We start from the raw sequence: 26,464 nt of genomic DNA on the forward strand, positions 1-26,464 counted from the left end.
TCATATGGAACACTCAGGAGAGTGCTATATTGGTCCCTTTTACATGTGGGCTTTTGAGAGACAAAACACCCTAATCAAAGAAGACAGGTGCTTATTTAACTTTTGAAATATTTAAGCATGGGAGAGACAGTATATGTCATTCACTAAAGAACATTTACTAGTAACACAAGAGTTGTCATTGACAACTGTATCTGAGGTCCACTTAACCTAATATCTACAATTTAAGAATGCTGGCTGGCATCAGACACCAGAGAATGGCACACGTGGATACTACATTTCACATATTGGATCTCTTCCTAATGGACAAGGACAGATACTGATTTAAAACTAAAATCATAAAATTTAACACTCTCTTCAAAATTGTTAGCCATGCTGGATACCACCATCATCTTTACAGAAAGATTTTTCTCTTCATGTTACAAAAATCTTGGCCTCAAACTTGCACTCATTCCCTAGGACAGTCAGACCCATGCATATGCAATTTATGAACAATTTAACTTTATCAATAGAGTTTGCTTCTTTTACCCCTCCAAAGTGTGTCACTGACCATTTCTAAACTCTGCTTTGCAACTAAAGGACAAGGCACTTCTGATCTGCTTTCTCAAAATCACTGTTTGTGCTCAGTAAAATCATCATGTTGCCAATTCTTTGATTTCAGCTGGAGCAATCTGTTCCAAATGTTCTTCACATCAGTGTTTTCCTAAGCCCTGCACATCCTTCATTTTCTTCTTCCTTATTTTGTGGCAAAGGCAAAATTTCCCATTCCTCATAATACAAGTTCCAGAATTTTAAAAATTTATGTCATGTTCCCAAAAGTTTAATAAACAAGAGGAAACTGAAATGCTACAATTGTATCTCTGCAACTCCATTACTTTGTAATATTCTGTCTTTCCATCTTTCATGCTGCACTCAAAGCACATACAGTACGTGAAGAAATATCACACTGCATAGAGGTCATGAAAACTGTAAATAATACAGAGGTCTCAAAAATAAAAGATAAGCTGATTTGGGTACTGTCAAATTAGCTATGAGTAATCTAAAATTTACCATCAGAATAAAATCTTAGTTAAATTTAACCTGAAGTCAACAGAATGTTCTCATCTCCATCTACAGACAAAAATGCCAATAACATTATTCTAATACAACTCAACTTTATTAAATACTAACTTAATAATACTGAATTTACAGAATAGGACAAATTAACAAAAGTCTAAAATTTTGCAGCAGAATCTAGAGTGACTATTTACACATTAAAACTCTTAACATATCAAAAAAGCTGGTGAACATTAAAAGCCTGATCATCAGAACTGATCACAAGTTTATCCACACTTGCCGTTTCGAACAAAAGTCCCTAAATGACACTAAATCCATCTAAGAAAAATAACTTACATAATAGAGACACTTGCTGACTTAAGAAAAAAGTTATTTGGGAGGATGACTAGAAAAGCAATAAATGAATCAACACGAAACACCTTTCAGTAACAGACTCAATAATAATTCAATAGCCTTCCTTTAACCAAACTGATCCAATAGCATACTTAAATCTGTCACAAAAGAAGCAGGATATGGTACCTAGTAACAGTGGCCATTTAATACCTTGATCTTTGTGTCTCTAGAATTTTAACAAGTCCATTTATTGACCTAAAATAAAATTTAAAAAATAGAAGTTAGAAGAGAATGCAACTGTAATACATTGCTTGAACAACTTAACCATGGAAAGCAGCATGAGACGACAACAATAACCACAACTCTGTTAGCAACTTGTTTAAAAAAGCAACAGACACCTCAACAAGACTTTGGTTTTTATTACTTATCATACCCTTAAGGGTTGGGGAACTTCACAAGTTCTGACAACAAAACGCTGCCAGTAAGAATAGTGTTTTCCTGTGCAAGACTTTTCATGATACAATCGGCTGGGTCTAAGCATTTTTACTTTAACTCACTAATAGAGTTGTAAAGTATTTCGCAGTTTCAGTGTTTTGTTTCAGTTATCATAGCACTAATAGAAAAAGATGGGATATGCCTCTGGTCATTAATTTGATTCAGATCATTGGTACTTCTACACCCAAGACCATTATTTGGGACTTCCTCCATACATCTTTATATTTGCTACTGAACTCGTATCTACTATCAGACTTTTTTTCCCTCATGCTTATTCAGAAAAACAGGAACAGCTGCCCAAAAATATAAGAAAGTGGACATTCAAGACAAAGGCGTCTTCTTAGTACGTAACATCAAATCTTACCTGGACAGGCAAACTGCTAAGTTTGTCTTAGCACATAAAAGCATTGAAATGCCTTCATAAAGAGGGAGTCTCTTTTTCTCTGCTGAGCTAATTATTTATGTCAGTGTAATCATGAGATCTAGTTTCTACATTAACAGCAAGAAGGAAGTCACTATGTTTAATTAAAAATAACCTTTGAGCCAGCACAGTGTTCTAGTTATGCCAAAAGTTTCATACCTGACAGACGTCCTGACTTTATTCAATTCTTCCCCTGAAACCAAATCTGTTTTATTGATGATTATAAGATCAGCTAATGCAATCTGCCTATGCATTAAGGGGAAAAAAAAAAAAGACAACATGAACAAATGTCTTTTCTGTTAGGCAGAAACATCACCTCTCCCATAGCACCAAAAAATAGTATGAGTATTGTTAGTACAGAAAGGTAGGCATTAATCAAACTAGAATACCCTGGAGAATGACTACAGTACTACAGTCCTCTTGAGGTGCTCTCCTCTGCCATAAGAGGATTCTACCAAGCTACAAAGGCTTGCTAGTTTGGGGGTTTTTTTTTTGTTTTAAAAATAAGTTACCTGACCCACAGCACTTTGTAACTTAGCAACTTCAAAAATCCCTATTTCTCTTGCATGGACTCTTTGCAAAGTCATACTTGAAGTCTCTTTGCTTTATGAAGAGTTCTATTGGCACAATTACCCTTAATCATTGTGGCTCTGCATCTACCAAAAAAAAAAAAAGAAATTAAAAAAATCTTTCTCTACCTCTAGTTCTACTTCAAGCTTCTGGTAGACTCTAGCATGCAATTCCTTCTTCCTCCCAACACATGTGGTTTTCCTTCACTTATGTAAAATTCCATCCCTCTTAAGAGACATACTAGCAGAGTCTGATCTCTGCAAAAAGACCAAATGGAGCATGAAGTCACTTTTCTATTTTCTGCCTTGTTTTAAAAGTAAAGGACAAGAGCAAAGCCTTATAAAAGAAAAAGGAGGCATTTCTAATCAACTTCTATACAACGCAGTTCCTAACTGTGATACATAAAATTAATTTTTATATACATACCGAGATGCTTCATTGACAAGGCCGTCTGGCTTTTCCTCTGTCAAGTGCTAGAGAAAAATTAAAATAATTGGATTAAGTTAAGGATAAGTTAGGCTTGCAGTACAGGATTTCATATACAAAACTGCATACTCCTTTTCTCTGAAAGATCTGACAAACTGTACTTTTATAGTAAAAATTAGTAACACTTTTTCTGGATTTATATGAATAAACAACTACTCCTTGGCAAGTCTGCCCCACAACAGTGATTCTGGCCCATTCAAGCTGTAAATGGGCAGAAGAGTCAGTCAGCACTGACAAACACAGCAGCTTCTGGTCACGCTTCAGGAGTTCAGTATCTTAGCCATCTGCAGCTTTGTGCTCCACCTGTTTGTCCAAGCTCATGTCCTTGCAGAAGAATTGGTGAAAGGGAAAATAAAATGCCTGCATCTTAAGCAGCAGCGTGAAGTTTAGCAACACAAAGCCTTCTTTTCATCAGTAATTTAGGCAGAGCAACAGACTTTACTGAAGCAGCCAAGTTTCAGCTACAAGTTATTTTCTGCCCTGAGGGCATTCTGGTACAGAGGCAGCAATCTCCAGAAGAGAAGCATCAGACACCTGGAGGGAGCAAAACTTTAAACTGGTGCTGTAATATTAGTAAGAGCTCACCTCTTACCCCTGACATGTCTGGAAAGATTAGAGAGTGTTTCCTTCATCAGCTCTAAATGTACCAGGAATATTATTTTAAAATTTGGTTTTAAAGACACAAGAATACCAAATTAAAGTGGAATTAATTGTCATGGGAAATACAAACTACAAACCCTGGAAAACTATTTTTTCCCTCAAGTGAACTATAAGGCACCTAATATTATTTGCCTTGAAAACCAAAACTAGATTATTGCATACTGTCAGTCTGTCATCTTAAAAAAACAAAACAAAAAAAAAAAACCTGTTCCTTGATGGTGCATAACCTAAGCAGAGCAAACAGGATGACTAGGAGGGAACCTCTCCTTTTCTTTGTCATCCTCTATGTATTGATTCTATTTAGTTAGATGTTGTCAGATTTGTTGCCCTGAAAAGGACAATGCCAGTAGTGCAGATGTCAAGTCATGAAAGTAGAGAACTGTCACTTCAAGCTGTCCAGCTGTTTGCCCGTGATTTAAAAATGCGTATTTCAGATTGCTGAGTGACAAATCCATTACAGTGACAACCCATGATATCAATTACCATTTCAGTTTCAATTTGGCTGACTCCTCACAGGATATTTGTCAGCTTTTCTTGTGATGGCTTAGTTCTTGGAAGCATGACAACCTTAAATTACTGCCTATTATGTCAATGTCATTACCTGTGTGGCTTTCAGAATTCTTTTAATCACAAGCAGCTGTTGAGGTCAAGCTTTGCAAACAGAAGAACTGCACACCTTAGCAAGTGCTTTATACAAAGCAAAAGTTATTCACCTAGCACATAACTGAGAAAATTTGAAGTTTCTATTATTCTGAGTGGATGTCAGTGTTGCACAGGCTCATTGATTAAACAGTGTAAGAGCTTTCAGCAAGCTGTCAAAGATTACAATGGACAGAAAAGCTAAATGTTTCAAAACGTTTCTTTGTTGCTTCTGACATATTACTTGGAAGTTTAAATATTAAAAATTTTATTTTTTAAACAATAATAATTCAGTGTTGCTGTGTGCAACACAATTATATTTTATTCAAGCCAATAAATCAGCACTGCATGAACAGAAAGACAAACAGAACAACATTTTTGCAAGTGATAAAACACACCCAAATTAGTCTGGGGGCGCTCAGATGAAAACGGGGCTGGCTTAAGACATGCTGTGGCTTCTTGTGATAGTTGAGCTGACTTAAAAGTTGGTTCCTACTTAAAAGGGCAAACCAGCTCTCACCCCTTCCCCTTGTTCCTCTCCCAATCACTCCGCAAAACTCCTTGCAAAACACGGTGGATTAACTGGCCAAACTGGCTTGTATGGGGTTAGATTAGTTCTGTCCTGGTGCAACTCAAATTGTCAAAAGGACAGGACTGCTCCCTTTCAGTAAATAAGCTGTTAGGTCAGCTCAAATGAAACAAGAAACCCAAATTGTCTGAATAAAATAAAATCTTAAAAAGCAAGGATCACTTCTTTATTTTTTAACCACTATTGTTCTGTTTTCTCAGCTTTTTGCAGCCATCGTAAAATAGAGAGATATTAAAAATACTTTCATAGTATGATGGGATTTTTACACCACAGAAGCATCTTTTCTTATGGTCACTTTTACTTTGAATCCTGCAAAATCAATACTTAATCAAAGTAGTGACTTTCTAATTTATGTTGCAAATAATTATCTTTATGACTACCTATTACAAAAAAGTAAAACTATTTGATTCAATCACAATTTCTACTGTTACCCAGCCTCACTGTTCTATAGGTCTGTTCTTACGTTACACTTTATATAGAGTACCCTAACACCTGCTCTTTTTGTCGGCTTTCATGAAATGACGTAATCTTTTCATCTGAAATGGGACCTAGACACCTGGCTCTCTCATCTCTCCTCACCACCATTGCCATTACATTAGCACCTTTCCCAATTTGAGCCCTAACTCACTTGTTACCATCCTGGTATCAGAAGTCTGTTCTTACTCCTCTCCTTTCAAATAATATGGAACAATGACACTCTGGAAAACAAATTTCTCCACTGTTTTACAGTAATCCAAATGCCTACTTGGAATACAACCAAGATTCCTGAGTGAACTGATAGAACTAGAAGGAATTAGGTATCTAGCAACCTGACAACTCTTAGTAAACACACTGCTGTGTTGGTAAGAATCCCAGTTCCTACAAGTATCAGCACTTCTTCATTCCCATTCAAAATATAGTACTAAAGTACCACAGCAACTGAAATACATCCTCATTCATTTTAAGAATTAAAGCAATTGTAAAAATGTAATTCATCCAAATGAACATTATTGCAATAGCTCTTCTAATGCCACAGTTTCAAATGATGTAACAAATCCAGTAACTTACCTGCAATCCATGCTTTGCGTCAACAACAGCGACAATACCTAAAAGAGAACATTAAAATGGAACAGAAATGTGCTGAAGGCAGCTAACAATTTAACAACTCGCAAACTTCCTCTACAATTACTGAAGAAACAGTATCAGCACATTTACAACTGCTTATAATACTTTCAGTGCTTCCAGTGTAGAACATTAGACTTGTCATCTAATTAGTTTCTTATTTGTTACTTGTATCTGCAGTAAAAAAAGTCTGCCAAATCAAGTGAGGGAAATTCTCACAAGGTGGATACCTCTCCTCCTGTATGCTTTTACAGGTTATCGAAACAAATTAAGTGAACTGACTGAGGTATACAGTTACTCTGATTATAAGTGACCAGGAATCTGCAATTCTCTGCCAGAAACTTAGGAAATTGTCTTCTGTTCAACTGAATGTTTCCTTGCTAGATGGGAATTTTACAAAGTGTTAGCAGGATATTTTTAAAAGCCAAGAAGTAAGGGGGGTTTTCCTACATTAAAAACAAAACAAAACAAACATTCAACATGCTCTTTAGCTACATATAATGATGATTTGTATTACAGTAAACTCTGATTTTTAATGGAACGCTACAGCTAACAAGTATTCAACAGGCAAAGAAGGCAGAAAACAAAAGGCAGGAGAGTCCAGATGTTGACAAGTTAAGAATTCAGAAAAAAAGGAAACAATTTAGGAAACACTGCATTGGGGAAAAAAAAAATAATGAGAGTTGAAATATTACTTTTAAATAATGTTCTACAACGTCTAACTAATGAGGTTTTTTCCCCCTCCTTACACCACAGCCAAGATCTCTCCATACCTGATGCCTTAGCAAAACATAGCCCAACTTTCATTGGATTAGCAAACTGAAAAAGCTCACCAAATAGATAACCAAGCATCAGACTAAGCTAGTGGATCTCTCTGGTCAAATTTGGGGATGGGAGAACAAAGATAATGTATTTCAAACTTTTTCTGAAACTTTGCCTTAAATGATAAGGATATATCACATTAAATCCAGATATGGAATGCCAATATGTTGGAAAACAAGTTTGCACTTCTTACCATCAAGGTAGATGTCACTTCCCAGCTCAGAATCAACCCAGAACATGGAGGCCACAGCTCCTAAGAAGTACAATGCATTTAGTTGCAAAATTGAACTTTTCCAGTAAACTATCAATATTCAAACATTTCATAGAAAAACTCTATTTGTAGCACTGTACTTGAAACTCCGATGTCAAATACCAAACCACAGATCTGATCTAACAACAGCTATGAAAGCATGATACTTGTGTGCACATCAACCGCTATGACTACAAAAAGCTTTAAAAAAAACCTCACAATTCCAGATGCAAGTTGTCTAAATTACCTTTACTCAGTAACATCAATTATCTGTCACTACTATACTCCAAGACTCCCTCATTTCTAAGAAAATCTGTACTCCTTCTCTTCATCTTTCAGCTACTGTTTCCAGGTCACGACACATAAACACACACAAAAGAAAAAAAAAAAAGGAGATAAAGGAGATAAAAGAGTTAAAGAAAAATGGAACTGGCATATTTGGGATAAATCAACTCCCTCCCAGGGAACTTCTCTTCTTCACCGATTTCTATAAACTCTCCTATGCCATTTTTTATGTCATAAATCAACAGGACTAAGAAAGTCAAGAATAATCAGATAGATAAAATAATGTTTTCCTTAATTATTTCAGGGCTGCATAGTAAAGCTTCTGGCTTTAGATAATCTTAAAACAGAGTCAAGAAATATCTAATTCAAGTTCAATACATAAGTAAATATTGTAGTTGAAAGGAAGTTTATACGGGTAAATCATGCCTGATCAATCAGTGAACATGTGAATCATACAATAATTTTTTCACAGAAGGCCAGGTATCCCCCAGAGAAGGACAAGGGGAGAGCACCGCATGCCATCTGTATCAGCTCTAGCAAATTTTTCAACACTGTCTTTGAAGACTTTCTAGTAACCAAGTTGGAATATCACTAGTCTGAATGGAAAGATGTAGAGGAGGCTCCAGAGAGACCTTATAGTAGTCTTCCAGTACCGAAAGGGGGCTTATAAGAAAGATGGGAAGAAACTCTTCAGCAGAGCTTGTTGTGATAGAATATGGGGCAATGGTTTTAAAATAGAGGGAGGCAGATTTAGATTGGATATTAGGAAAAAAGTTTTTGCAACGAAGGTGGTGGAACACTGGAACAGGTTGCCCAGAGAGGTGGTCGATGCCCCATCCCTGGAAACATTCAAGGCCAGGTTGGACGGGGCCCTGGGCAACCTGATCTAGCTGGAGACGTCCCTGCTCCTTGCAGGGGGTTGGACTAGATTAAAGGTCCCTTCCAATCCTAACTATTCTATGATTCTGTAATTCTAGGTAAAACTGGCTGGCTAGTTAAGCTCTAAAGGTTGCAGTCAATGGGTCATACCCTACCAGGAAGTCATAAGCAGGGCACTACACGGGTCTGTCCTGGGACCTGTTCTGTTCAACATCCCTACCAGGAACCCAGAAGGGGATTGAAGATGTACCCATCAAGTTTGCAGAGAACAGTAAATTTGGAAAGGAACAGTTGATATACCTAAGGGCAGAGCTATCTTTCAGAGGGACTTGGCCAGGCAGGAAGGAATGACCAACAAGAACCTGATGAAGTGCAGCAAGGAAAAAAGTTGACTAATACTCTTAAGAACAAAGAGCATCTGGTAATGAAACATGCTAGGGACAGACTAGCTGGGGAGCAGGTCTATGGAGAAGTCCCTTGGGGTCCTGGTACGCAGCAAGACGAGCAAGCAGTGTGCCCCAGGATCAGACAAGGCCAAATATACCCAGGCTGTTGGAACAGAAGCATGGCTGAGGAAGCATATTCTCCTCTATTTAGCACTTTCAAGCCCACACCTGGCTAGCACTTCCAGCATGAGGATTCCCCATACATGAAAGACGTGAATAAAATGGAGTGAATTCAGCATAGGATCACCAACACGGCTGAGGCTGGAACACAGACCCTATGAGGAGAGGCGGAAGAACTGGGTTCATTCAGCCTGGAGAAGGGACAGTTTCTTGGGAACCTAACAGCAGCCTCCCTGGTACCTATAGGTGAGTCTCTGAGAAGACTGAGCCAGGCTGTGGCAGAAGCATGAGAGCCAATATGCAGCAGCAGGATGAGAGATAACTGTAGTAAACTGAATTAAAGAGAGGTTCAGATCACACATATCTGAAAAGTGCTTTTTCAACATGAAAAGGCAGGCACAGAACAGGTTGCCTGGAGAGGATGTGTCATGTTTATACTCAGAAGAATGAGATATATGACTTGATATCCCAAAAAACCTGGTCTCGTCTTACAGCTGACCCTGCTTTGGGCAGGACGTTGGTCCAAAGATCTCCTAATATCCCTTCCAAACTGAATTATTCTACGACTATACGATTCTAGTATTTTTTAGATGCCAGGTCTCATCATCCACTGAATTTCCACCCAAATAAGGTGCTTCTGGAATAATGAAACACATAGCACCCTCTTCTTTGTACAGACATTTCCTCAGTATGTAAAACGGAGCATACGAAGCTGCTGAGTTTTGAGCAAAGAAAATCCACAAGTACTTGGACAATTGGGATCACATTCTATCAAGGGCTTGGGATCTGTGACCTGATACCTATGTGGCCTAGAAGCATGCTACTCCTGTTTTTTCCTAAAGCGGCCCTGTAAAACAGATTCTAGCAACTGTAGGATGTGCTGTATATTTATTTAAAAAAAAATATCATAATTCGTTATGAAACAAACAAATTTAAAATGTATCAGTGCCATAATACGAAGGACAGGAGGGGCTGATAGCAACAAGAGTCTTTGTTTTTTTTTCAGTTAGCAGATCTTTAGTCACTCACAGGCTATCTAAAGAGTATTAAGCACATCAGAGGGGGGAAAAAAAAAAAAAAAAAAAAAGCACCAGTAACCAAACTCATTCTAACACCTAAAACTGTCCACCTGAACTGACAAAATGCAATCCTTCAAACATCATTCTGTATCAACACCAAATAGGTGTCAGTTGTTCACAGCGCTTACTCATGCAAGATATAGCAAGGGCCACATCTAATGGTTTTCTGGTACCTATTGATTTTTTTTTCCAAATACCTTAATAGTTTTCCAATTTGACTCAAATAGAATTTGTGTGTAACAGTGGCCAAATCAATGTCCTTTCTTTTGAAGAAAATTACTTTACCATGACAACTATTTAGTGTTGAGCTGGAAAGTGTCAGTCTTCTAAATGGGAAACAACTGAATTTCTGATAAGAATTTCCTTCACTCTCCATCAACAACACATTTTTAATTGAGATGGTTGCGAGAAAATTGTTTTAGCAAGCTATTACTAACACGAGCTCAAGTTTAAACATCTTTTTATAATAAATATCACTAAAGAGAACACAAGGAATTTGTAAGATCTATTATCATTCTGTACCTACCAGAAAAATGTTTCACACCGTATTTTATGACTTCCCGAAATATAACGTCTATCACAATCAATGCAACAATAAAACAGATGCTTGCAATTTATACTTTAGAAGAAGCAATGCAGAACACCAAAAGTCTACCGAAAACTACTGGTTTCAGAGTGTACTTCTCTTATCCAAGCCCAGTGTCTTCTCTCGATATAAGTGTATTTTAACTCGACTTCTGTTAAGCTTTAGAACCAATTTAGAGCAAGTTCAAAATACCAAAACAAAAGATCCAATCCAACAACCCCAGTTCTACACCTTATCCAATTCAGTTTTAGTCTATACAGCAATCAAAGCATGTGCCTGAGAACTCACCACTTTGTATTACATTTTGCAGAGTGAACTGACTAGTGAGCAAATAAGCACTTCATAAAACCAGAATAATTACAATGGTTACGGAAATCATAATGTGAACTACCTGGATCTGCCAAACCAGTTGTTTCTAACAATATATAATCAAATTTTCCTCTTCTTTGCATCAGGTTCTCAATAGCCTTCACACCGTTGTCCCTGTGAGAACAAACAATTAAAACCTGAGAACAGAGAAAACAAGCTAAAACATGTACAAACATTTCCTCATGCAGAACACCGCATCAGTACCATCAAAGCAAAGCCCTGAGTGAGGACTTGCAGTCAATGACAATTCAGTCATCAAGCTGCTGCTCTAATATTAGGCAAATTATAGTTCTGTTTCATTTTAGTCTGAAAATAGTATTTGCCTACTCCCAAGAGGCATAATAAAGGTGATGTAAATGAAGATTTGTTTTCAAACACTGAAAACTCCGTAAAAGATAGTAGAGCTGTGTAAATATGTAACTATTTGGTTTGGCAGCTGAGATTACAAAAAGAAACAGGGAGTGTGGAAGGGGGTGGGGAAACTGAACCATGTTCTCTTGTCTTTCCACCTCACCTACAGCAAAATTAAGATGTGTCATTTACTTACACCTCAGCTGAAGTTAGTCTGAAGTAGAAACCAATGTATGTATAACATATAACATAGCAGCAATAGCAGCATTCCTTACACCCCAGTAGAACATAATGCAATAGCATCTTCTGTTTTCCACTCACTATTCCAATTTAAGGCATATGACCAGCTCTTCCAAGTTTTCAGGACAAACAGGCCATCACCTTTATTACAAACTTAGCACAAACAATCCAGCATTCAAACAATCAGAGTAAAAACATGTAAAAGAAACAAATACATTCCTGCTTTTTAATATGACTATCAGCTTACAATTTGGAATATTGTGTTTCATTAGGTCACCAAAAGGTTCTCCCTCCACCCTTTCTGAGGTATATAATATTCAAGTTATTAACCAACATACAGAGAAACAAACACAGAGTGAGTATTTAATGTGGAAAATAGGAAACCTGAGTCCTAGCTCCAGCCTTCCTGAATCTTTAGCTCTCTATATAAAAGTCCACAACACTAATAGAAGAGGAAGAGCTCCCTCCCCTACAATACCCCTATGGTGTTTAAGCTGGCATTTAGATTATTTTTCTGAAATATACTAAGTTCAAATCCAGCAAGACAGCACGAGGAAATAAATTTCTATCTCCCAAATTCAAATTCTTGTTTTGTCTGACAAAGAAGTCTCAATCAATACTACCATCAGATTTAGGTATGAAATCCTGGATGTCTTCTCCTTTTCTCAGTTCTTCCAAAACCCACTGTAAGAATATGTACAACAGTCCTTCCTTACTTTACTGAACAGCACAAGCAGCCATTTCTAAGCTCCAGCCATTCTTCATAGAGCTCTCCCCCTTGACTGATTGCCAGCGATTTCTCCAAGGCACTACCTGGAAATACAAGTAATACTACAATTTTAATCTACAAATTTTCATGACAATGCCTACAAAAGAGATATAAAAGACTCAAGTTGGTATACATTTTACTCTTAGATCATATTTTCTTTCTCCTGAGACCATGTTTCTGACATGTTCTTCAGAAATCAGTATTTTCCATTTAATGAGAAATTTAAAAGCCACAGTAAAGTTGGCTCTACAAAGAGCAAAACCCAGAGAATGAAAGTACAACGTAACTGGCCAGAAACTTTGCTAAAACAAAGGGAAGTCAGCCTCTACCTCCATATCATATAAAGGCTCTGTCAAGACATTTTCTTTCAGGCTCCATGACCGGAAAAGTGGTGTGCATCTTTGTTGATGAAAACAAACAAGCAAATTTAAAAAAAAAAAAAAAAAAAAAAAACAACCAAAAACACCACAGTTCAAACTGTAAGCAATGTCAACTATGGTGTGGGTATGAAGTTATAGCTGTTAAAGGAAAGCAAAGAGTTAAAGGAATCACAGACACCAAGCACATCTCCCCATTTTCTTGGTCCAGGATAATTTGTGATCTGTGTCTGAGGGGAAAGGGAAGAAAAGAAAATATTATCTACCAACACATTGGTTTTATTTCCATGTGCTTTAAACTGAGTAGGAAAAATGGAAGTACCACACTTGCAACAAAGTAATATATTCATCTGACTCTGAAGTATTGGATTATATACAAAACAGATTAATGCATAGTACTGCTTTATGAACACCATCCAAAATAATTTTTGTCCTTCTGAAAACTATGATGTATGTAAATAATGTCAGAAATGGATTTAAAACTACAATGTTCTTGATTTCCAGAAATTTTATGCATTTGTCATTTAAAGAAAAAAAAAGAAATGTTTCTGCAGGTTTACATACCTTCTCCAAACTCATTCAGAATAACTGCTATTCTTTTATTATGTTGTTCCGTCAATATATAATTTAGAAGAGTTGTTTTCCCAGCTCCTAGAACACAGAACATACTTCTATTAAAATGTTAAAAAAGCTTAAATTTTCAAATAAAAAGCAAATAGTGTTGCACACACTTCAGATAAATCAGATCTCTTCAGAAACATGAGTTTTCTTTCTTGTATCCTGCATTCTACTCTAACACTGTAGAAAGGAATTTGTAGAAATATTTGACCCCATGGAACTATCAGCACATTAAATCTCAGCTTTAGAAGATCCATAGTTTTCCATTCACTTAGTGTTAGTGGCTGACAGATGTACAAGTCCTTTACCAGCTGGGCAGTCTTTTCCTAGAAAACTCATTGTCATGTTTCTCTTAACAAAAGGAGCAATTAATTTTTCTCCCTCCCAATGCTTTTTCTGACCAGCCCATTTGTCATCAGTAATCACTGATGTGCTACTATGTGCCATGAGATGAGGCATTATTAAGCAAGGTGTTCACAACCTCTGTAATACCACATTAAAAGGAGTTTCATCTCATGCACCAGATCACACCCAGGGGAATTTGGTAAAGGAACCTTCCTTCCCTCCCCTTCGGGTTTTTTTGAGAGAGTACGATGCAGTACAAAGCTGAGACTTTTACAACAGTGCGGCCGGCCCTAAATTTAACCTGATCTTTACCATATATAAGTACATTTGAAGTTCCGAATAACTGTGTTCGTTTAAGAGAAGGAAGCCAAACCTCACATCTGTAAGACTGCAGTGCAACTGAGGCAAACATTACACTATTCCGACATCAAATCGCAAAAAGCAATTTGCCAAACACGACCTGAACAAACGGGACTCTAAAAAGAGGCCGGTAAAAGCAGCAACAGGAGCCTGTATGGCTCTTCAGAATCGTTCTGCAATTCTTACTCACGCAACCCGCGGGCACGGGTGTCTGCTGTCAGGCCTGCCGGGACACCCCTCTGCCCGCCGGGGCACCCCTCCCTCCGCCCGCCCGGCCGCCTGCGGGCCGCCCCGCAGCCCGGAGCCCCGCCGCAGCCCGGCCTCCCGCTCAGGGGTTTCCCAATCAACCGACGCGGGCAGGCCGCGGGCCTGGAAGAGGGGCAGGCCGCTGCTCACCTAAGTAGCCCGTGATGATGGTGACGGGAATCTTCCTGCTGGGGCTGGGCTCGCTCTCCCCCACGCCGCCGGCGTCTATTGGGACCAGGTCGGGGCAGTCGTCGTCCTCCATGAGAGCGCGGCTCCCCGCGGCGCGGCGCAGCCGGCCCCGGCTGGGGAAGAGGCAGAGGCACAGGGCAGGCAGGGCCAGCCGGGAGCGCGCCGCTCGCCCCTCAGCCGCATCCCCGCGCTCCCGAACCGCCCCCCCCGCCGCCCGGATACGCCACTCACCTGCGCCCGCCTGACGCCGCGCAGCCCACGTCACGTGGCGCAGCCCACGCCACCAGCCAGCCGAGCAGCAGCCCCTCAGACACACAATGAGCATGCGCCCGCAGCGCCTCCCCCTTGGCGCCTGCGCCTTGGCCCTCAGGGCGGCCTCCCGCCAGGCTCTGCCGCGCAGGCGCAGCCAGAGGGCGGGCCGGGCGGTTGCGGTGGAAGGGGGCGTTCGCTTGTTCTGTTTTGCGCTGCCTACCGTGAGCAGGCCGCTCCGGGTGCGTGAGACCTATCCGTGGCTAATTTTAACAGTGTTGCGAACCCCCTAGCTTTCTGTGGACCATAGGTTTAGCAGACGGGTAATACATCTTCCATTTCTTCACGTCAGAAGGTGTAAATGTAACAGTAGTGGGGGAGGCGTAAGGAAGAGACCTGCCTGATGTGTACTTAGAGATCCATGTTCCTCAAAACCCAGGTGTGATTCTCTGCCCTCAATACAAGCTGCAGTAGCACCAGTTTCAGTACAGACTGATACTGGCCTCCATCATATTTGTTGGCTTACATGGCAGTAAATATACTTTGTATTCATCTCTGAATCTTGCGTAGGTCAAAGCGTTCTTTTCATACTGATGGTATTTGATGATATCCCACTCTAAATAGTGTGCTTTTACTTTAGTCATTCTGATGATAACAAGCATGTAAATGGTCTAAAAACCTGTCAAATAACTTATGTAATCCATTAATTCAGCTTGTCCTTGGAGATACAGCTGTATTTATTCCAACAGAAATACCTATAGCTCCATGATTGTGTAAGTTGATAGCAAGTTGAAAAGCATGCTATTAAAATCTTGATTTGTGAGAGAAATGTTGGGTTTTTTTTGCTTTGGTTGTGGTTAAAATAACTCACATTGTCCTACACTATAAATCTTCTGCCAGCTCTGTGGAATGTCAGCAGTGAAACTTTTTAGTTTAGCAAGGTGGGAAGGTTAGGTGTCTTCAGTAAATAAGGGTAGCTCACAAGAATCAGCTGTGGAGTTTCTGTTTCCTTAACTGTGGAAGGCAATAAATCTCATCCATTTATTATACGGTATAATTATGGAGTCTGTTGATTTGTAAAGTTTTAGGACCAATACATGGTAAATGTGTCTTTTTGTGTTCTTGTTTCAACCACACAGGTCACTCCTTGTATGACACATCCTGTTTTAAAGGAAAAATGTGATCAGTTTTTCAAAGCTGTGTTGTTAGAACCCTGACCAATAGTGTAGGTTTGGGCTGTCCTGAGACTTTTCAGCTTTATGTAGTTCTGCTATTAAGAGACTGATTAAGCAAAATTTTAAGATTTTTCACTGCAAGAAAGCTGTACAGTAAAGGAAGAAAAAATCAGATAGGTGTTGGGAACTAGTCACTTAGCATTACACAGTATATAAGAGGCTGTAACTTGCCTTTCAAAAATTAGACTACTTGTAATTCTGAAATTTCATTTACGTGTCAGTGAGACATTTGGTATTGGGGAAGAGAAAGGTGATGAAACCAGTGTCCTGGTTCTTTAAACTGTTCTGCTTTTCATCAGTTCACATGACATTGCTCTCTTTTTTTTTTTTTTTTTTAACAAAATTACCTAAAATAAAGACTGTGGTTTCTGAATTTTCTTTTGGTTTCCTTACAGTTTATATTCAAACACTGTAATTTTGCTGCAAGTATTAACTGTCTTCGTGTTTCTGCTGAATTGTGTAATAAAGCCTACTTTGTAAAGATAAATGCAAAACCTGCATATTTTATTGTGGTGGCATCTAAAATGAGCATAGCAAACATAAATCTGGGTGGCACAGCTGGAATGTTTTATTCCAAGATATTTGTAGATGAATCATACAACATCAGAAAGCAGTAAGGTGTCGATAGGGACCAGGAAGTCACATTTAATCATTACTTTAGGTGGCTGCAACTGAAATAAGCTAGTCCCTTCCCAAATACTGAAGATTTTAGTGCAAGCAAAGCTGTTTGCTTCAGACTGTTTTAAATGATGGACAAAACTGTTTAAGACTCTTTAAGTCTGATTAAGACTCTTTGAGGAGAATTGGGGAAGAAGACTGTAAGACCCGTGAAAATAAGGAAGAGGATGCCCTGAAGAGCATTGCAACTTACTGATTCCTGATACAGTAGCAAGGGCAGCATGATCTGATTGAAACAACAGGAAAAGGAAATAATTAGCATTTCAATATTACTGGAATGTGACAATCTTAAAGCATCATGGCTGTTGGGAGAAAGAGGTTCCTTTAAGGTACTACTAGTCTGTAGAGTGCAGTGTAGTTCAGCATCACAGAGAAAGGAGTTGCTGCAAATTCATACAACGATGCCAGGTTTTTGAATTATAGTGAACCTGAAAAACAATACGGAAACAGCAATTAAGTTCACTTTTATGGTCAGCTCAGTAGCTGCTGAGCAGGCTTATGTATATCTCAAAATACAAGCTGGTAAGCAGAGGCATATTTTTAGTATGATTTGCATACTCCCCTGGGCACATCCACTTCTTTCTTGCCTGTTATGTGTATTTAACTATTTTTATATTATTTCTCTATTTTCTTATCTGTACTTGATCGACAGCTTCTCCTGACAACTGGACTTTATTTTTCTTTGAGGAATGCAGATTATTCACATGTCGTGTAAGATAAGGAAAATATTCCTTATAAAAACACCATCATTACTTCAGTTAGTGCACCTGCTTTTAACAGTGCTGCTTTTTATGACTTATGTGCTCAATATGCTTTTATAATGTGAAACTAAGTGATAACTGAGAACATTAGAATAAAGTTATGGCTAACAGTCAGGAATTTACATATCAACATAGATCCTCTAGCAAGTTGCCTAATTGTATGTAAGAAGATGGTAAGGGAAAATTTTATCAGTATTGTCTCTGCTTTAAGTTCTGTTTACTGCTAAAGTGAGGAAAGCAACGTTTCTCTTTGAGAAACTCCCTGCTTAGGATCTGCCCAGTAGCATTTTTGTTTCTTCAGACGAATTTGCACAGACAAATAGAAAAAGAAGATATGCTTTCACATAGTGTTTGTTGGGGGGGTTTTTTGAGTTTTATGAAAAAAACAGAAGGTTGCAAAGTGATCTAAGTTCCCTTTCTCCTGTTTCACCAACACAGAAATGAAACTTAAACCTATGAGTGGGTTTTTTTTAAGGAAGATTCAGTATTTCATTGTCAGTCTATATAGTGCATCAGTAGGAGTAATGGAAAATTACAGTTATTTTTCTGAGATTTAGCCTACTATATTCCATATAGCATTTTTTGTTTAAAACAATCTTGAATAAATCACTTTGATTTTGTTGGATACAGTCAAGATCTATGCCAGTGAGATCACTGAACTTGACATCATGTCACCCTCCTGTAAGGAGAGAGGGTCTGGTTGCACTGGCTACATTTTACTCTTTCTAGGGGTTGATATTGTAGGAAGGTGGAATATGAGCAGACATAATCAGGCATTGTGTGTTGCTGGCAGGTACTGGGATCATCACAGTTTTCCTGTTGGTTTGAACCTCCAGATATTCTTATGTGATAATCAGATAACAGTTATTCATTACTGAGGTTACATACCGCTGGTGTATTCTGCCACCATTATGAAAGACTTTGAGAAGACTCCCATGGACTTAACTCAGTTGCTAGTCAAGCATCCTCTACAAATAAGCAGGTGACACTTAAAAGCCTCAGGAGGGATTTGTCATCTGTGACCATCCTCGGATACAAAGTTGTTTTTAATGATGGGTGGGATGCTGTAATACTCTACCATGCAATAGCATTCTTTGCAGGGATACCACTGCCAGTGAAGAAGTAACTGCTAATTTACTCTTAAGAAAAAAAATCTTTGGAAATGTGTACCTGAACAGAAAAAAAAAAATCCCTGATAGGTGGCCTATAGACATGCTGATTATTGTCTCTTCCAGTGTTTTCCTAATCTCAGTTTGCAAACAAGTCCTTCAAAACAATACGCAGCAGTAACCGTTCTGCCCAGACGCTCATACCCAGCCTGTGCTGCTGTTACCACCACTCAGTTGCTCTTTGTGGCTGGGCCTGCAGCTCCTCACCCTGCCCAGGTGCAGCAACAAACTGGCTGCAGACCCATTACCTCTAGGTCAGTTGCAGGAGGAAGACCAAGTGCGGTGAGATCATTTGAAGCCCAAGAGGCATTAGAGGGAAGCACGGCTTTATGACTGATTCCAGGGCTGAAGTGATGCAGTGATGATTAGGACCACCATTTGGGATGCATTAGTGTGCAACAGGAACACAGGGATGAGGAAATGGTGAATGTAAGCATGCTTTCTGCTGTATCGTGTACAAGATCCACCAACAGCTGCTGCCATCCAAGCAAGCTAGGTTTGGAAGACCATGGTCTGTTCTGACTTGCATTGTTTTCTTCACTTTTGATTTTGTGCTGCCCTTCACTGGCACTTGGTTTTATATAATTTTTTTTAATCTCCTGACTGGAAAGATCTTGTTCTACTATTTGTTCTAAAGGTGTGGTTAGATTTCATGAGATTGTATATAGTAGGTTTGTTTGTTGCAGGAATTCAAACAACAATGTTTAACAATAAACTGGAGCAGTACTAACTCGTCCAGCAGTACTGGACTTGTGCAAAGCATTTGACACTGTCCCACATGACATTCTTGTCTCTAAACTGAAGAGACATGGGTTTGATGGACACACCACTTGGTGGATAAGGAACTGACTGGATGGCCGCACTCAAAGAGTTGCAGTCAAGGGCTCCATGTCCAAGTGGAGACCAGTGACAAGTGGCATACTTCAGGGCTGGATACTGGGACTGGTGCTGTTTAACATCTTTGTCGGTGACATGGACAATGGGATAGAGCGCACCCTCAGCAAGATCACTAACAACACCAAGCTGTGTGGCGCAGTCGATACGCTGGAGGGAAGGGATGCCATCCACAGAGACCTTGACAGGCTGGAGAGGTGGGCCCGTGCAAACGTCATGAAGTTCCACAAGGCCAAGTGCAAGGTCCTGTGCATGGGTCAGTGCAATCCTAGGCACAAATACAGGCTGGGTGGAGAATGGATCAAGAGCAGCCCTGAGGAGAAGGACTTGGGTGCACTGGTGGATGTGAAGCTCACATGAGCCATCAATGTGCACCTGCAGCCCAGAAGGCCAACCACATCCTGGGCTGCATCAAGAGAAGCGTGGCCAGCAGGTCGAGGGAGGTGACTCTGCACCTCTACTCTGCCCTGGTGAGACCCCACCTGGAGTACTGCGTCCAGCTCTGGAGCCCTCAGTATAAGAAGGATGTGGACCTGTTGAAGACAGTCCAGAGGAGGACCACAAAGATGATGAGAGGGCTGGAGCACCTCTCCTATGGGAACAGACTGAGAGAGTTGGGGCTGTTCAGCCTGGAGAAGAGGAGGCTCTGGAGAGATCTTACAGCAGCCTTCCAGTACCTCAAGGGGGCTTGTAAGAAAGATGGGGAGAAACTCTTTAGCAGGGCCTGTTGTGATAGGACGAAGGGTAATGGTTTCAAAATAGAAGGAAGCAAATTCAGACTTTATATAAGGAAATTTTTTTTTTTACAATGAGGGTGGTGAAACACTGGAACATGTTGCCCAGAGAGGTGGTGGAAGCTCCATCCCTGGAAATATTCAAGGCCAGGTTGGATGGGGCTCTGAGCAACCTGATCTGGTTGGAGATGTCCCTGCTCCTTGCAGGGGGCTTGCACTAGATGACCTTTAAAGGTCCCTTCCAATCTTAACTATTCTATGATTCTACTATTGACAATACTAAATTGGACAAGATAGCTTTAAAAAATCAGTTTACCAACATCTCATCTGGTAGTACTTCAATGAGGTAAAGCCATGTAAACTTTCTTTATCAGTAATTCCTTTTTTTTTTTCCTTCTTTTTTTTTTTTCCCCTTCATTTCCTCCACCCTTTCAAAAGGCAATGGAATTGCTGACATAATAGATGAAAAGGAATATTTGATGAGTTTTGCTGCTCATATGCTGAAGTAGGCTGCTGGTAATTCAGTTCATCCAAAAAGATTAACACTTAAAATTATCTAAGTGCTTGCTCTGTACCTGCTGAATATACTAGCAGTTTTGGAAACCTTACTTTCGTGTGTCTCCTCAGGCATTTTTTTCCTGCATGTGACAAAACATTTTTGAGTAATGCTTTTGTCCATACTTCCCAAGAATGTATGAAACTGCAAAATAAATTGTTGTATCATTCATAAATGGGTATACTTGTGCAGGTTGCGATGTTAGCTGCATTGCTGCTAGCTTGATTTGTGTGGCCAGATTTGGCAGTCAGAGAAGGTCCTACTTCATGCCAGATGATCTGTTAAGATGAAGCCTGGACTCTTTTTGCATAACTTCAATAAAAAAAATAAGGTAGTGGTTTCTTCTTGAGTAGTTGGCAGTACTGGAGATACAGCTAGAAGAAGAAACATCTTCCTCTCTTAAACGAACAAAAAAAAAAACGATACCCCAAACCCAATTAACCACAGATTTCAGCTAAGGAAGAACATCCAACTCCTTTTGTGGGACCTGCCATAAACAGAAAGATGGATGTGAAACCTACCTAATACCAAAACTGTCTTACTGTCTCTACCATCAATGTGCAGACTGGTTCGTAGAGCTACCTGCTTTTTTTTTCATTGCTTACATTTCTCCTCCTTATCTTGTAAGCTGCTAGAAGCACAGGCATAGCACTTCATGGAAGCTTTTGAAATTAAACAATTAAAAGGATGGTTATGGTTTTCCAAAGCAGTATTTTGAGAAGCAGAAAAGATCTGACTTCCTACTGTGGATAAGCAGCTCTCCTAGTGACAAGTTATCTGTAATGCACAGTTAAGGTACCAGAAAGCAATTTCATGTGATAGCAAGGACCTGCTGTACTAGTGGAGAACTGCATCATAGTTTTTCTTCCAATTTCCCTTCTTTTATACAGGAGATAGAATGAGATGGAACTGAGAGAACCCACCTCAACACGTGCAAAAAGTACATAAGAAGTGTTTCTTGCCCATCTTGCAGTGGTCTAGACAGCATAGAAAATTGTCAAACTGGTGTTTATTTCATGGCTATTTCATGCCATCTTGAGGAAATTACGGTTTATATTAATCTCTAAGCTAAAATTCTGAAAAGGAAATAGGAGAGAAGCAGCTCCTCTGTTCACCAGTTTCCTGTAAGAGCAAAGAGAGTAAGTATATTAGAGCAGCCAAGATGTTAAAATAGGTATTTCAGCTGGATTTTGGATCCATAGCTTTCAACAGTGCTGGGGCCCTTAACTCCAAGTACAGTAGGTAAAAAATTGTATACCATTGAAAAAAAATAAAAACATTGGATGTCTCAAACTAGGCTCCCAAAAATGGATGTGCCCATTTAAATTACATAGGTTTATTAACATTTTTAAAGGTTACATTTTTCTTGGTTCTTTCCACTGCTGAGACAATGCAATCACAGCTGCCTGTCAGAAGGCAGGTTGCACGCTTTGTGTTCCTTGTGGAGCAGCAACACATCCATTAAAACTGCAACCAGTTTGTGCACTGAAGAGAGCTGTGGAGGCAGTGACCATCTTTCAACAGATGTGCAAGTGCAGACAAGAAGAAAGGTGGTGTGGTGTCTTGCCACAGCCAGTATCTCTGACACTCAAGAGTCTTCTTGTCACCAACACACATGCCAGATCACAGCTACGTATCAGTGATTTGTAACTAATTTAACTTCAAATGACACGTAGGTAAGTGGCCTTAGCTTTATCTTGGCAATGTAAAGAAAGGATGGGTGTGGTGGGTAAGTTCCATGCCATAAAGTCTCTAATTTATTCTTCCCAAAGCAAATGTTTGTTAGTTAGTACCATTCTATTAATAGTAGATGTTCGTATTTTCTCTCTGAAGTTTTCAGACTTGTATCCGAGAGCTTGTTCTGCTGTAGATCCTTGTGTTTTCCCCCCCAAAAGACATCTACATTTGTTTCAATTTTCAACTCTTTTTATTTACTTCTGCCTTTTGTTAAATCTTTCACCCCTTCTGCCTTTCTGCAGTTCCCTAAGGGCACATAGCCAGTCCTCCTCAAAGGCTGTGGGGGTTAACATTCATATTTGACACCACCCATACTTAACGGTGCTCTGAAGAATGGTGAATCCTGCAGAGTAAAAGGTAACTGTTGGTAGCACCATTTTAGGCCTCCACTATTTGACAGTCCTCCATTCCTTGCCTCAAATAACGCTGTTTTGCTCTAGAAGCTATGACTGCCTTTCAATGGGTGAATCCTCATGTTGTTGCCACCAAGGCATGGATTTAATAAAAACAGGACAACCTAAAACTGAATTGCCTCTGCTACTCCAGAATTCATCCGTAGAAGTGCTATTTCGCTTGTTTCCCCTTTCAAAGGAAGTCTCGAGTTCTGCTGATCTGCAGAAGCAGTGAAATCTGCACCAAGGCTGAGAGAAAAATACCAGTCGGGAAACACCGCTTTGTAACAGCACCAGAAGATACTTCATAAAAATGTTTAAAATGTTGAGCTGTAACTGCAGGTGAAGAGAACAGCAGTGGGGCCCGCTTTGTGCCTGCTGAGCTGGTGCTGGTGTGTGCAAGTTTTCCTTACAGGCTCAAGTACTTTCGGGGTAAGAGAAACACGCATACTGGGTGCACGTGCGTACTGCTCAAATACCATCCCAAGTAAAGAGGCGTCATCGATTTTAGTCTTACACCTTGCTGTCTACCTGCCCGAACAGCTCCGTCCCCGTGCCCGCGGGGCGGCAGGACGGACCCCGACCATTTCCTGGCCGCCCGGGCGCTGTGCCTGAGTCTGCCCGGCCCTGCCCGGCGGCGGCGCCGGCTCCTCGCGGGGGATCGAGGGCGGCGGGGCCGGTCTGGCGGCCGGGGGTGTCCGCTGCCTCCTGGCCTGCCCCCGCAGAGCAGCGCTAGATTCCCGGGCTGGGCTGTCTGATATCCGCACCGCGGTTTCCGAAAGAAAAAGGGTTGAGAGGCGGGGCGGGATGCGCCCGTGTTAAACGGCGGGGAGAAAATTCCTGCTCCCTCCCCGTGCCCGGTAGGAGCCGTCGGGGAGCGGCGCAGGGTCCCCGGAGCAGAAGGCGCGGGGGTGGGGGGTGGGGGTGGGGGTGAGAAGCCAGCTGTGCAGCGGGGCAGATCCCTCCCACTCCGGCCGATTTCGGTGAGGAAGGTGAAAGGCGGAAGTTGCCACCCAGAACTGTCAAAAGACCGTCGGGTTTTTAGCCCGGAGCATGTAATTAAGAAAAATAAATAAATAAAGTAAAGCCGCCCCTTCGCGCGTTCAGCCGGCGCCTGTCCTCGTCGGCAGCCGGCACCCGCGGCTGCTCTCCCGCATGGCGACCTTACCCGCCGCAGACAGGAGGGCGTTCGCCCTGAAAATCAACAGGTAAGAGGCTTTCTTCGTACCCCGCAACCACCGAGATCAGTGCGGGGGGCTGCGGCAGCGGGCCGCCTCCTCCCCGGGAGACCCCCGGGGCGTGGAGCCGTCTGCCAGCCCCAGATCGCCGGCCGCCGCCGCGGGGCAGCCCCCGGGCGGGCACCTCTGCCGCCCGCGTCGCCCCCGCCCGGGCCGGGGCCGCTTCTGCCGTCGAGTTTGCTCCGACGAGGTGTAGGCAGCCAAAGCCGGCCGTGGGTTGGTCTCCTCTGGCAGGGGGGAGAAACGACGTCCAGTCTCGCCGCAGGAGTTTCTTCCCCATCTGTCCTGTCCGAGCGAACCCCGAGCCTGCGGGAGGGGGCTGCTCGTTGGCGGTGGGGTGGAGGGTTGGGGTTCCCCCTCCGCACAAAGCCGCGAAACGACCTGACGGCTGAATTACTGCTCCTGGGAAATGAGGGGTTTATGTAGGGCATCAGCACTGCAGTGATATACATCCCTGGGATCGTTTTTTCTTTTTGCCTGTTCACCTATGAAAAGAAAAAAATTCCTCCTGATGATTGAAAATAAATCTATCTCGCCCCTTCCCTCCCTAAACCAAATAAATTAAGAGTGCAGCTGCTGGAACACCATACTCTTGCGCCTGAGCTTGCTGCCTGGTGGACTTTGGTGTCTTTTCCCAGGGAAGTGCTGACTCTCAGCTGGTCTGTGCTCTGTGGTGGCAGCAAGAAACCAAGACAATTATTTTCATATTGTTAGGCTAAAGGAAAACACAGGCCTCCTTTTCAAGAGTCTTGTCATCTGAGACAAAAACTGTGTTTCCAGGGTGTTGATGTAAGCACAAGGTAACTGAGTTTGCTGACACATAAAAGAGCAAATAGCATAATGGTAATATAAACTGAGGATAGGTCTCTGTGCCAGAGGGAAAAGTATGCAGAGAAACTCCACCTCCTCAGCAGTTTATTGGAAGACATGGGGTTTGCAGTCGCAGAAGATAAAATTAGCTCCGTGATGTGCCTTTCCCATGGTAGAAAACGCATCGGTGTACCTTTCTGTACCCTTTGGGAATTCATTTTAAAATTTAGGGTGGAATATTCACAAGAGTGAGACGTCATATTGAGAAGCCATCAGATAAGCACTTCATCACAGGATTCTGCCACGATTCCTGATCATTTGGAGACTTACTTGAATAAAGAGCGTAACTGGCTGATATTTAGAGAGTTTGGGTTATTTTCTTCCTTCCTATTTTTAGGGTCAGCCTTCTGGCAGCTTTTCCCAGCTGCATGATGGTCACTGTTCATCTGTATGACTAAAGCTTTACAAAGTTAGTGGAATCATAGCAATCTGGCTTCATTTCATAAAGGCTCACACAAGTTTTGCTAGTAAGAATTGGTGTTAAAGTAAACAATTGCTGGAATTTTTTTATTTATTTTGATTCAATAGTGAAATATTCAGTATTTTTTTGGAGCAAATGAAATGTTCACGTGTTATTCATGTTGTTCTGAATATGATTCCAATTTAACAATCTGCATGTTTATTTGCAAGTAAGAATATTCTTTTTTACACACTATGGTAGAAATTACATACATTTTCTAGCAGAACATCATGTCTCCCTTTCTTCAAAAGGAGCAGGTCATTTTACGTGACTCTAGTACAGTTTGTTTTACTGACAGTAGAGTGATATATCTTCACAAGAAGTGTTTTTAATGTGGTGCTTTGGGTTTTTTTAAAGGAATTTTCAAAATAAGAGGAATAATAGGTCAGTGTGTTAGCTTTCTTGCTTGCACAAAAAAAAGGCTAATTTACAGCTATACAATTTTGTTCCTCTTTCTTCAGAGTTCCTGAGTTTACTTCTTCAAATTGCAACTCTTGGTGAAAGTTGGACGTCACTGGCAAGGCATCATATACAGGAGTTATTACATTGCCTGTGTAATTACTCTCCATTCACTACAAATTTGCAGGCAAGCTCTTCTCTTTCTTACTCTTTCTCTTGCCAGTGACTCGACTGAGCCATGTACAGTTTTTATGAGGACTAGCAGAACTTTAGGCTCTGTACTGGCTCCTCAGTACAAGGACATCAGCTGCCTCCCTGTTGGTTACATAAGGTGTACACTGGTCTCTTCACTGAAGCACGATAGATATCTGACCACCTTATGAACTATGCTAAATGCTGTTCTATAAAAAAATT

General features: G+C 40.8%; 2 protein-coding genes across 8 annotated transcripts in view; one reads left to right on the forward strand and one right to left on the reverse strand.

The window, feature by feature from the left end:
- LOC104480395 (zinc-regulated GTPase metalloprotein activator 1A) overlaps positions 1-14,845 on the reverse strand; it is a 29,594-nt gene extending 14,749 nt beyond the window's left edge. For 3 of the 6 annotated variants that reach the window (XR_015261476.1, XM_086771000.1, XM_086771005.1), the window contains exons 1-9: positions 14,640-14,845; positions 13,485-13,571; positions 12,491-12,587; positions 11,206-11,297; positions 7,363-7,422; positions 6,294-6,331; positions 3,299-3,345; positions 2,462-2,548; positions 1,597-1,641 (exon numbers count right to left, since the gene is read on the reverse strand). Coding sequence is in view for 5 of the 6 variants with exons in the window: in XM_086771000.1 (XP_086627126.1) it covers positions 1,597-1,641; positions 2,462-2,548; positions 3,299-3,345; positions 6,294-6,331; positions 7,363-7,422; positions 11,206-11,297; positions 12,491-12,587; positions 13,485-13,571; positions 14,640-14,751 (665 nt within the window). In the remaining variant the exon portion in view is untranslated. The remainder of the gene's footprint in view (positions 1-1,596; positions 1,642-2,461; positions 2,549-3,298; positions 3,346-6,293; positions 6,332-7,362; positions 7,423-11,205; positions 11,298-12,490; positions 12,588-13,484; positions 13,572-14,639) is intronic. The other 3 variants (XM_086771002.1, XM_086771001.1, XM_086771003.1) reach the window with 3 other exon arrangements.
- A 9,342-nt stretch (positions 14,846-24,187) lies between these two features.
- The window catches only part of DOCK8 (dedicator of cytokinesis 8), a 93,658-nt gene continuing 91,381 nt past the window's right edge, over positions 24,188-26,464 (forward strand). For both annotated transcript variants that reach the window (XM_086770997.1, XM_086770998.1), the window contains exon 1: positions 24,188-24,291. In XM_086770997.1, the coding sequence (XP_086627123.1) occupies positions 24,239-24,291 (53 nt within the window). In that variant the 5' untranslated portion in view covers positions 24,188-24,238. The remainder of the gene's footprint in view (positions 24,292-26,464) is intronic.

This window comes from Chlamydotis macqueenii, chromosome Z (genome assembly GCF_036417535.1).
Source record: "Chlamydotis macqueenii isolate bChlMac1 chromosome Z, bChlMac1.mat, whole genome shotgun sequence".
In the NCBI taxonomy this organism is placed as follows: Eukaryota; Metazoa; Chordata; class Aves; order Otidiformes; family Otididae; genus Chlamydotis; species Chlamydotis macqueenii.